This window comes from Leptonychotes weddellii, chromosome 5 (assembly GCF_054177405.1).
Source record: "Leptonychotes weddellii isolate Sample4059 chromosome 5, ASM5417740v2, whole genome shotgun sequence".
NCBI lineage: Eukaryota > Metazoa > Chordata > Mammalia > Carnivora > Phocidae > Leptonychotes > Leptonychotes weddellii.
In genome coordinates, this window is record NC_138373.1 from 159,562,187 (window position 1) to 159,572,934 (window position 10,748).

The window sequence follows — 10,748 nt, forward strand, 5'->3', positions numbered from 1 at the left end:
CCCCCCCCCCCCCCCCCCCCGCCTGTGCATGGTGGGGCCGGTCTGGCCACACTGCCCCAGGGTGGGTGAGGGCCACCACGCCCCAGACCTGCCACCGCCACACCCGCGGGAGGGAAGGCTGTGCGACAACGTGGTGACCTCCCATTTGCTGGTTGTTAATAGAAGCTTCCCTGCCAGAGCACAGGATGTTTTCTTAAGAAGTTTTTCTGGTACTTTGGCAGCCTTGTGCTGCTTGGAAGTAAGAACGGTTTGCTTTTTTGTGTAAAGCCGGGCTAAGGACCGGCATCTCCAGCTGCCCCCCTGGGCCAGCTCTGGAGCCTGAGGAGGGGCAGGCCCAGCTCCCCTGACCGTTCAGCCCCGCCCTCTGGCTTCAGGCACCGCTTCCTGTTTGTACTTAGTTGGCATCTTGCATTGGTGGAGTGCTTTAATCTGTAAAGCGGGAAGACGGGGCTTTGGGGATCCTGGACAGGAGGTATTCTGGGAGGAGCGCTTAGAAGTCCGGGCCCTCTTTCCCCTCCCCAGCCACCCTTCTCTGCTGGCCAACCTCCCACCAGGGCCTAGCTGCTTCCTTTGGCCCTAAGCCAGTTCCTCTTTCTGACCCTTACTGTGACTGTATTTCTTTCAGAAACCTGGCCATCCTCAGGATGGGCTGCCCATCCCACCCCGGTCAGCTCCAAGGCCTGTCCGAGTGTCCCTGGACACCAGATCAGGCATTTGGTTAAACTGGAAGGGAGCCCCGCCCCATCTCTGAGCTGCCTGCGCAGGGGATGGGTCCCTCCTGCTGCTGAGGAGGAAACGGGCTTGGGGGGGAGCTGGGATCGCGGCGCTCAGAGGGGAAAGGAACCTGACGCAGTGTCTTACTTCACTGCGTGCCCTTCCTTCCTTACTGTGGAACGTTGAGAAGGGCGGTGCGAGGGTGAGACTGAAGTGAGGCCTGCGAGCATTGCTCCCCACCGCGCCACTCCCCGTCCTTCCATCCCCTGGTGCCCATGGACAGAGGTAGACTCCAGAACCAAACACGATACCACACCACAGCTTCAGACCAGTTGGAGTGACAGCCTGCAGTCACGCGTCAGACTTCTCCAGGGGCTCCTCATTTCAAGCTGCTCTCCCACGCTGTGCCGGCCACCCTGCTCTCAGACTCGGGGCTGAGTTTCCCCGTGGCGTCTTGGGGAAGCATGGGTGAAGTCTGCATTGTCAGCGCTGCCAGCCCTTCCGGTGTCCAGAATCCCACGGCCTGACAGAGGTCTCGGGCCCCTGATTCCCCTTGGCCCTGGAGGTCTGAATGGTCCGTTGTCTTTGGCAGTTGTCTGTCCCTGGTGACACAGAGGACCCCCAGTTCACCAGCTGGGGCAAAGCCAGGTGTCCCCAGCCCTGTTCTTAGCCCCGTGGTGCAGGGTTTACAGGTCCCACACCTACTGTGCCCGGTCACAGGGACCCTGGACCTCCATAGCTGGCGATGGACAGGTGACGATCTGTCTGGAAGTGCAGAGCCTGTGATCCCGCCCACGGATCTTTCAAAACAGACTGAGCCCTGGGCACGGCCCTGGGGTTCCAGGTGCGAACATGGTTCCTCTGTCTCCTCAGGCTTCACTCATCGGTGCCAGGAGCCGCTACCCAGCCATGGAGGGGGAGGAGGAGCAGGGCCAGCCACCTCAGGAGGTCAGAGGCCTGGGCCAGATGCTGGGGTGTGGGGGGCCTGCTTCCTGTACGACCTCGGGCTCAGGGTCCAGCTAGCTGGTCAGCAGAGTGTGGGTCCCCCCTCCGTGTGGCCACCTGGGATCACTCTGGCTGCTTCTATAGGAGAGCTTTGTGTGGTTTTCCTGCCCAGAGGGTCAGCCAGGGGGGACCTTGGGGCAGGGAGCCCTGGGGGTGGGCTGCACACAAGGCGATGATCACAGACAGGCTTTGATTGCTGGGGAGCATGCGGAGTTGGTGGAGCAGTGGCCCGAGTCCTCAGTGGGCCCCACCGGGGGCAAGTGGGTGCCCTGAGCCCAGGCGGGCCCCAGGGAGGGTGGGCACCCCCACTCAAACGTTCCCTTCCCTCTGCAGGCCGGCATCGAACCTGTTGTGGCAGTGGGGGCCTCAGAGGTGGTGCCCAGGGTGCTTTCTGGAGAATCCCAGAACCTGTGTGCGTGCTCTCTGAGATCGTTCAGGGCTGGGGGGGCAGGGGCAGCTCCCTGGCCGAAGGGGCTCGGACTGGGTGGTCTGAGTCTGACGACCAGCGGCCCGGGCCAGCCCCGGTTGTTGGGGAGGAGGCCCTGGAGCACAAGAGGGTTGGGGGAGCTCCATCAGGAGCCCCTTCCCTGGGGTGGGGGTCTGAGTGCTTCAGGGATGCCATGGGGGCCGTGGCGGTTGGGGGCTCCCCCTCGTGGAGGATGCAGAGCTTCCCGAGGCCCAGGACCCTTTCCATAGGGAGGGTCTCGTCAGACGGTGCCGTGCCCAGCTGCACACCGTAGTGAGCAGGGACGGGCACGTCGCAGCTGGGAGGGACCCCCGTGGGCGGCGCTGCTCGGGCGCGCATGCCCCTGTGCGCATCTGGGCCCCGGGTGTGGCTCAGCCCTGAGGACCGGGAGCCCAGGCCACCGGTGTGCATGGCACCCCAGCTGAGCTGCTGTCCTTGCAGCCGACGCGGACGCGCTGACCCTGCTCCTGGAGATGAAGCTGAGGAGGAGGCGAGAGCGGCCCAGCCTGCCGCGCACGGTGACCGAGCTGGTGGCTGAGGACGGGAGCCGGGTGTACGTGGTGGGCACCGCTCACTTCAGTGACGACAGCAAGAAGGACGTGGTGAAGGTGAGGCCCATCACGCGGGGCTGGCCTCAGGCCGAGCGGCCCCGTCGCCTGAGCTGCCGCCTCCTGCGTGACTCCAGTGCCCTCCGCAAAGGGGTTTCCGAGGCCACGGAGCCCTGTGGCCTCGTGCGCTTTTCTGTTGTGTCGCTGTCGCCGCGGCAGCTGAGGCGGCCCCTGGGGGCGCCGCTCGTGGGTGGGCGCTGGGGGCGGGGCGCCGGGCTGAGCCGCTGGTCCGTTGCAGACCATCCGGGAGGTGCAGCCCGACGTGGTGGTGGTGGAGCTGTGCCAGTACCGTGTGTCCATGCTGAAGATGGACGAGGGCACGCTGCTGCAGGAGGCCAAGGAGCTCAGCCTGGAGAAGCTGCAGCAAGCCGTGAGGCAGGTGCGGTGTCGGGCGGGCGCGGGCTGGGCCCCCTCCCCAGGCGGCCACGCCCCCTGCTCTGCCCACCTGCGAGCACGCGGCCTTCCAGGCGGTGCGGAGGCCCCGGGCGGGAGAGGGGCATGCCTTTGTTGGGTTTCAGACAAGGGAGGTAGGGTGGGTGGGCTTCAGCCCCCAGGGAGGACGTGGACAGGGACCCAAGGAGCTCGGCAAAGGGCAGAGGGGTGGTCTCAGAGTCCCCGCCAGCCCAGCACGACATGTGCCCCTCAGGGGGATGTGGGCAGAGGAGTGGGGCCTGGGCTGGAGGGGCAGGAGGGGAGGGGCATCCGCCGTGGACGTGGCGGCCCGTCCACGGCCCTTGCTCAGTCCCGGAACGCAGGCGGGGCCTCCCCTCGCCTTTGAGGAAGGCTGTGCTCAGCGTCCACGTGGCCGCTGACCCTCAGCTCCCTCCCCTGCAGAACGGGGTCATGTCCGGACTCATGCAGATGTTGCTGCTGAAGGTGTCGGCCCACATCACCGAGCAGCTGGGCATGGCTCCTGGCGGCGAGTTCAGGGAGGCCTTCAAGGAGGTGGGTCTCGGTTCAGCCGGGAAGGGGGCTCAGCGCCTGGGCAGCTGCCCGGGGCTCGGGCTTCCCCAGCCAACACCCAGCCTCTGCCCCAGGCCAGCAAGGTGCCTTTCTGCAAGTTCCACCTGGGCGACCGGCCCATCCCCGTCACCTTCAAGAGGGCCATCGCGGCGCTGTCCTTCTGGCAGAAGGTGAAGCTGGCCTGGGGCCTGTGCTTCCTGTCAGACCCCATCAGGTAGGGCCCCTCAGCCTCCCGCGGGCAGCCCCACCCAGGAAGAGTGGCCCGGGGCCCACCGTGCGGCACGGCCCCCTTGTTCTTGGGCTAAGCCTCCTCAAACAAGGCCTTCCCATCCCTTCCTTCCGCCGTGAGCCCAAACACAAAGGGTGCGGAGGTCCCTGCCCTGGGTCAACAGCACCAGCCTCCTGCTGACCGCCCCGTCCCCACGAGGCTGGCAGCGTGCCCTCTGCCCCCAGCAAGGATGACGTGGAGCGCTGCAAGCAGAAGGACCTGCTGGAGCAGATGATGGCGGAGATGATCGGCGAGTTTCCCGACCTGCACCGCACCATCGTCTCGGAGCGTGACATCTACCTGACCTACATGCTGAGGCAGGCCGCCCGGCGCCTCGAGCTGCCACGCTCCTCCGACGGTGACCACGACGGCCGGCCCGGGCGGGGGTCCTCCGGGCACCGGCACCACCAGGCCGCTGCTGACGCGTCGCTTCCCCCACAGCTGAGCCCAGGAAGTGCGTCCCCTCCGTCGTGGTGGGTGTCGTGGGCATGGGCCACGTCCCGGGCATCGAGAAGAACTGGACCACGGACCTCAACATCCAGGAGATCATGACGTGAGTACCGTCCGCCCACCCATGCCGCGCCGTCCCCCAGCACAGAGCGGGGCCCGGGGAGGGGGCGGCAGCCATGCTGGGGCTGGGGGGGCGCACGTGCCCCCCCATCCGAGCCAGGCCCAGCCCGCCCTCCCTTCCCCAGCGTCCCCCCGCCGTCCATCTCCGGCAGAGTGTCCCGGCTGGCCGTGAAGGCCGCCTTCTTGGGCCTGCTGGGCTACGGCCTCTACTGGATGGGACGCCGCGCCAGCAGCCTGGTCCTATCGCTGCCTGTCACTCAGTACTGTCTGCAGAGGGCGTCCACGGCCCGGCCGCACAAGTAGGAAGGACGAACTTGGCGGCGGCGGCGGCTGCTGAGTCGCAGCAGCTGAGAGGCACTGGGGCAGGCCCCCCACCCCCACCCCACCCCCACCCCGAGGAGCTCTGGGCGCCACCCCCCGTGGGGGTCCAGGCCCAGCCACGCCTGCCCTCCCCCAACCCGCCCAAATAAAGAATTATTTAACTGCTCTGAGCTCAGGCTTCCCAGCAGCCCCGCCCCCACCCCCATCCCCAACTCTGCAGGGACCACTCCTGGGGTTCACGGGGTTCATGGGCATCAGGACGAGCTGGTGGGGGAGGGGCCGAGGTGGGCACGGCCAGCCCTCCCCTACCTCACTGTGCCTTGTCTTGCGCTGGTGGCGGGCCCCGGCCGGGAGCGACTCACGGTGGGCTCTGGGCCGTGGGGTTCCCGCCGGCGCGTTGGGGAGGGGCCGGAGCGGCCCTCGTGCGGCTCCTGGGAGCCCGCCTCCCAACAGGGCAGCTGGGCCGAGCTTGGTAGCCGCTCTGCTTGCAGAAGTGGTGTGGTTTTGGCTTTTAAAAATGTCTGAATTTTTTTTACTCAGGTAACTTTAACTTAAAACAAACTGAAGCCAGTGTCAGGAAATACTAGCCTTAAATCTGATTGGGACAAAGAGGATGTGTTGGTGGTGGGGGGTGGGGGGCACTCAGCCCTGAGCCGGCGAGCCTGGGGGAAGGGTTGGCTTTAGCAGCGGGCCTGGCCGGCCTCCGGACGCTGCCCCCCCAGCTGCCCCCTCGGGCAGCCCCTGGCTGCAGGGCGTCCGGGGCTGCGGCCCCCCCCGGGCCTGAGCCTCCCCCCGGCCAAGGAGGATCGCACCTGCTCCCTGTGCTGCGCCCTCAGCAGACAGAGGGCGCGTGTCCGCCAGGGCCCCCCAGTTGGCACACGTGCCGGCGGGTGCCAGCCACCGTCCCGTGGCCCCACTCGGGGCGTCCACCCCGGTGTCGCCCATATGTGTTGTCGCCGCTCCTGGTCATGTGTCTGTGACGCGGAGTCTGTACGCGCCCCCTGGGCCCGGGGTCCTGCCCAATTGTGCTTGTGCTGACTCAGTGTCTGACGAAACCAGGTGAAACCCACGGCCGTGAACTGGACTGGGCCGTGATCTTCCTGTCACAGAGGCGCGTGTACGCATTCCTTAGGAACTGAAATAAAGTCTAATTTTGGAAGCTCCTGTTTTGTGAAATGTGTGGAAGTGGGACTCAAGGGCTGGGGCAGGAGGTGCCCCGCCGGGCCCAGCGAGGACACCCGCCAAGGGGAAGTGTGCTCAGAGGAGCGCCCCGGCCCTCACCTCCCTGTCCACGCCCTCAGGCTCCCCGCCCAGCCCCTGGGCAGGGAGGAGGCGGGGTGAGCCCAGTGCCCGCACAAAAGGTGCTGGGGACCAGGGGCTCGGCTCTGCCCAGAAAGACAACAGTGAGCACCCAGGGGGGGCGTGAAGGGAGGCTGGCAGGGCCTTGGGCTGGGCTCTCCACCCACCATGTCTGCACCCTCAGGAAGCATGGCTGCCTGCCCTGTGCTGGGTCTTGCCGCTCTCCTCTTCCTCTCTGCGCCCCAGGTCAGCTCCATGGTGCGGTATCGACAGCTGGTAAGAGCGGCCGTCAGGCCAACGGGTCTCACTAGCCTGCGATGAGCTGGGGACTCCCAGAGCTACCGAGCCTGCCTCTCACCCGGGTCCTCTCTCCACAGGTGCCGGTGGTGCTTCTGGAACCCCAAGGTCTGGCTGGGTGGGGGGGCAGAGGGAGGGGCCTGCCAGGTGGGCCCAAGCCGGACAGCCTCCCACCTGTCACCCACAGGTCCCCACCCAGCAGGTCTCACCCCCCATGAGGACCTGGCCGGGTCCCTGCCCAGAACAGCCTGGGGGGGGAGGGCAGGCAAGGACCAGGCCCCACTGTATTCTCTCCTAACGCCGGCTGCACTTGGGGTAGCCCTCAGACCACTGCCAGGCCAGGAGGAGGAAGGTAGGGAAGCCAAGACTGACCTTCCAAGGGCAGCAAGTGAGGGCGTGAGGTGGTGTCCAGGGGCCTCGGGAAGAATCGAGGGTCTGGCCGAGGGCTGGGGGACCAGCAAATTGGCAGAGCCCAAGGCACAGCCATTTCCGAAGAGGCCTGAGACAGGTATGGCCCAAGGTGAGGGGACTGTGGCCGCCCACCCACCAGGACCAAGGTCGTAAATCGTCCGCCAGATTGTCACAGGGCGTCCGCAGGAGGAGGGTTCTGGTTCTGGTCACCGAGAGGGCATGGCCCCTCTCCAGGCCCTGAGCCTTCCTGGACGTATCCCCCACAGGGAGGGACTGCTCTCATATCTGGGTGGAGAGCCCCAGGGCCCGCAGTGGTGTGTACACCATCCAGCCAGAGGGAGCCAGCGCCCCCTTCAAGGTGAGCAGCCCGCAGCGAGGGCCCGGGGGTAATGTGTGTGTCACTTGGACAAAAAACAAGGGATGGCACTGTCCACCTAGCAGGAGAAGGGCCAGCCAGGCCAGGCGCTGCTGGTGGAGTCCGTCCTCAGACACACCTGGGCACAGAGGTGTTCACGGACGTTGTGTTACAGTCAGGAAAGGCTGGGAGAAACCTAGGCTCCCACCTCGAAGGGTATGAACAAAGAAAGAGCCCAGGAGACAACATTAAGTGAAAAAACAAAGCAGGGTGCAGAATGACATCAAACTGAGCAGCCCTCCTGGGGGCCTGTGACCTCACTGCCAAGTTTGACCCCTTTTCTGAGAAAGTGAATTTAATGTGATGCAAGTTTATATGACACTGACAAGTAGAAAAACAAAGTTTCAGTTTTCAAATGCAAAGTGTTCAAGGGAGGATGGGCAGGAGAGGGGCAGGCCTGCTTGCATCCAGCCTGGCCCTCTCGGGCCGCCACGGGCTGACCCGTCCCCCAGGTTCTCTGTGACATGCGCACGGACGGTGGCTGGACGGTGATTCAGAGCCGAGACCGGGGCCGGCGGAGGCCCCTGGACTTTGAGAGGTGCTGGCAGGAGTACAAACGAGGCTTCGGAGACCTGAGAGGTAGGACTGTGCTGCCCGTGGGGCACAGGGGTGTAGCCAGCACCCCAAGGCCCTGACCCCCACCGGGGACATAGGAGAGAGATGGCGGGAGGAGGCTAGGGGGGGCCCGTCACACAGTAGCCTCTGCCCGGGTGCCCCACTCCTGCAGGTGACCACTGGCTGGGGCTGGAGCACATCTCTGGCCTGACCTCCCAGCCGGGCCTGCGCTCAGAGCTGGTGGTGGATCTCCTGGACACAGAAAACCACACACTTCAGGCCCACTATGATAACTTCCACGTGGACAAGGAGGACCAGTTTTACCAGCTGACCCTCGGCCTGTACTCGGGGAACGCAGGTGAGTGCTGAGGAGGCAAGGAACCCCTGTGCCTGCCCCCAAGTGTCCTGCTTTGCCCCTGGGCTCTCCAGGCTGCAGGAGGGGGACTCGTGCAGCAGGCCAGGGTAGGTGGGGGAGGTTGGGTCCCTGGAACCCCCTACTTTCCGGCCCACATCTGCCAGCCTCTGTGCTCTGGGGAAGACTGTCCCTCTCCATCTGGGGTCCCAGATGGCAAGGCCGCGAGCGGGGGCCTGAGGGGCAGCTAGCCCGCCGCCCACGCCACCACACCGCGCAGGGGACGCGTTCCGGGGCTTGGGCCAGACGGACAACCAGGAGGGCTGTGGCTTCAGCACGCTGGACCGCGACCATGACCACTGCACGCCTTGTACGGATCGCGCCCGGACCTTCACCAGCTGCAGCCACGATCGCTCGGGAGCCGGATGGTGGTACAGCGCCTGCGGCCACGCGGACCTCAACGGGCCATGGCCGGAGCACGCGGGGGCTGCCTCCGGCATGCGCTGGGCCGCGGGCGACCACCAGCCCGCCCTGCGCGCCAGCGTGCTGCGCGTGCGCACCACTGCTTCCCGCAAGGCCTAGGCCCCGCCCATCCGTGGCCGAGCCTCATTAAATATTCAAGCCCGGCTGTCCGCTGTGTCTTCCTTGGGGCCAGGACAGGGGAGGGGTCGAGCTCAGCTCTGACCCAGCCTGGCTGCTCAGACCCGGCGCACCCGGGAGGCCTGTCCATCCAGGAGGCTGTGCAGCCCAACGTTTAGGCCAGAAGCAAGGTCACCAGGTCTGGGAAAGCACTACCCCTTGGTGCTGACCTCCTGGAACCCTTGGCACCCACCAGAGCCCCCACTGGCTGTGACCTCTGTGAGGGCAGCCAGCAGGACACAGGGCCTGGTACTCTTGAGACTTCAAGAACCCAATCCCACCAGATTCCAAGGTGTGGGTAAGACAGTGGGGTGAGGGAGCAAGGAGAGGGGTCAGAAGGGCCTGGGACCTGGGGGAGGGGGGAGCGGTGACAGTAGGCTCAGGCCGGGCCCCCTAGGCAGTTAGGAAGGAGGCTGGCGATAGGGGATTCTGATAGCAGGCCAAGTGGACAGGGCCCCAGGTGAGGCTCTGGTGGAAGGGGAAGGCAGGCTGCAGGAGGAGACGCTGGGGCTCCGAGCACCTGCAGGGACCTAACCACATTGTCCCCCACACAGAAGGTAGTGTCTTTGTCCCTCTCAGGGATGACGACCCTGAGCTGGAGAGGTTGAGGGGCTCCCCAATGTCACAGCTGGCAGGGGCACAGATGGTTCTCATGAAGTCTGGGAAGCCCACATTGTGGCCCCAGGAGAAGGTTCCAGAAGAGGCTGCTGGAACTTAAGTGTAGAATCCATCCAGGAGGGAGCTTGTGTGCTTGTCTGGGGTCTCCCGCACAGCTCCTGGTCTTGGGCTTTAGTATGGGGCCAGGTGGGGGAGGGGGTTAGGAAGCCCTTCCAAGGACGTACTCCATGCAGGCATCACGGGGGTCTTTTCCAGGCTCCTCTGAGCTGAACATCGGAGTTACTTATCTGCAACAGTCACCCCCGACTTCTCTGGGGCAGACGCTTCAAGGCCAGGCTTGGCTCTCCCTAGCCTCCTGGACAATCTATGGGGAGTTTCTCTTGGCCAGGCGCTATTCTGGGAGAACTGGCACACACATCATCAAGACTCCGTGCCCTCCTAGAGCACGGGTGAGGAGAGAGACACGGAAGAAACAGGAAAATGAGGGAATGAGTTCGTTTCGGGGAAGTGCTATGCAAGGAAAACACAGGGTTCCCGGAGGCACTTTAGGAGAGGCCTGGGCAGGGTGGGCACGGAAGCCAGGACACGTGAGGACTCCTGCCCCAAGCAGAGGCAGAGCGGGAGCAAAGGTGCTTCTGCACTGGGGAGGCGCCTGGCCGGGGCGCTGCCCAATCTCAGCCTTGGCTTCGTCCTGGGGCTGTTCCTGGCCTGTCCCCACGGACACTGACCCTCGACCCGAGCTGAACAAACCTCCTCTTTCCCTTCTGCTCCGCTGCCCGGCGCAGCCGAGGACAATCCAGAGACAGGCCCTGGCACAGCACGGGGCCCGGGCTGACCCTGGCCTCACCCCGGAGTTGAGAGGCACCCCTGGTGGTCTACCAGGGACGTCACTGAGCACGGTGACCACACTCGGAGCTCTCAGCCCCGACTGTCCGGTCTTTCCCGGGTCGGGCCTCCAGGGACCTGCTGGCTCGTTACGCAGGCCAGTCATTCTAGACGGCCCGGTTCCCCCGCTCCCCGGTCCACTCGGCCAGCCGCAGGCCCCACCGGCGTCGCAGGGGGCCAAGTCCCCCTTCCCCGCCCGGACTAGGCGGGGCCGAACCGCAGGAGCGGACAGACGCACGGCGCAGCCAATCAGAGTCAGGCTTTCGCGGGCGTGGCCCGCGCAGGCGCACGAGCAGACACCACCGCAGGCGATTGGGTGACTGGGCACGCGTGCCGGGGCTTCCGGTCGGGGCAGAGGGGCT

General features: G+C 65.6%; 2 protein-coding genes across 3 annotated transcripts in view; both read left to right on the forward strand.

Annotated features, from left to right (window-relative positions):
- The window catches only part of TRABD (TraB domain containing), a 9,303-nt gene extending 3,229 nt beyond the window's left edge, over window positions 1–6,074 (forward strand). The window contains exons 2-10 of one of the 2 annotated variants that reach the window (XM_081822692.1): window positions 1,588–1,662; window positions 2,053–2,131; window positions 2,627–2,793; window positions 3,032–3,172; window positions 3,628–3,738; window positions 3,831–3,970; window positions 4,210–4,382; window positions 4,466–4,577; window positions 4,720–6,074. In XM_081822692.1, coding sequence (XP_081678818.1) covers window positions 1,624–1,662; window positions 2,053–2,131; window positions 2,627–2,793; window positions 3,032–3,172; window positions 3,628–3,738; window positions 3,831–3,970; window positions 4,210–4,382; window positions 4,466–4,577; window positions 4,720–4,897 — 1,140 coding nt within the window. In that variant the 5' untranslated portion in view covers window positions 1,588–1,623 and the 3' untranslated portion in view covers window positions 4,898–6,074. The remainder of the gene's footprint in view (window positions 1–1,587; window positions 1,663–2,052; window positions 2,132–2,626; window positions 2,794–3,031; window positions 3,173–3,627; window positions 3,739–3,830; window positions 3,971–4,209; window positions 4,383–4,465; window positions 4,578–4,719) is intronic. The other variant, XM_081822693.1, reaches the window with a different exon arrangement.
- Window positions 6,075–6,219: 145 nt separating this feature from the next.
- LOC145721943 (angiopoietin-related protein 5-like) lies at window positions 6,220–8,869 on the forward strand. Its single transcript, XM_081822694.1, has 7 exons — window positions 6,220–6,318; window positions 6,399–6,490; window positions 6,592–6,619; window positions 7,189–7,280; window positions 7,790–7,916; window positions 8,065–8,250; window positions 8,525–8,869. Exons 2-7 carry the CDS (start codon window positions 6,404–6,406, stop codon window positions 8,824–8,826), a joined length of 822 nt encoding a protein of 273 aa, XP_081678820.1. The 5' UTR covers window positions 6,220–6,318; window positions 6,399–6,403; the 3' UTR covers window positions 8,827–8,869.
- Window positions 8,870–10,748: the final 1,879 nt, after the last annotated feature.

Bases quoted from the DNA above. Each gene is read 5' to 3' on its own strand.
- LOC145721943 (XM_081822694.1), top strand. From the start codon at position 6,404: ATGGCTGCCTGCCCTGTGCTGGGTCTTGCCGCTCTCCTCTTCCTCTCT. The intron at 6,491-6,591 runs GTAAGAGCGGCC...CTCTCTCCACAG, and splicing joins TGGTGCGGTATCGACAGCTG to GTGCCGGTGGTGCTTCTGGA. The intron at 8,251-8,524 runs GTGAGTGCTGAG...CACACCGCGCAG, and splicing joins CCTGTACTCGGGGAACGCAG to GGGACGCGTTCCGGGGCTTG.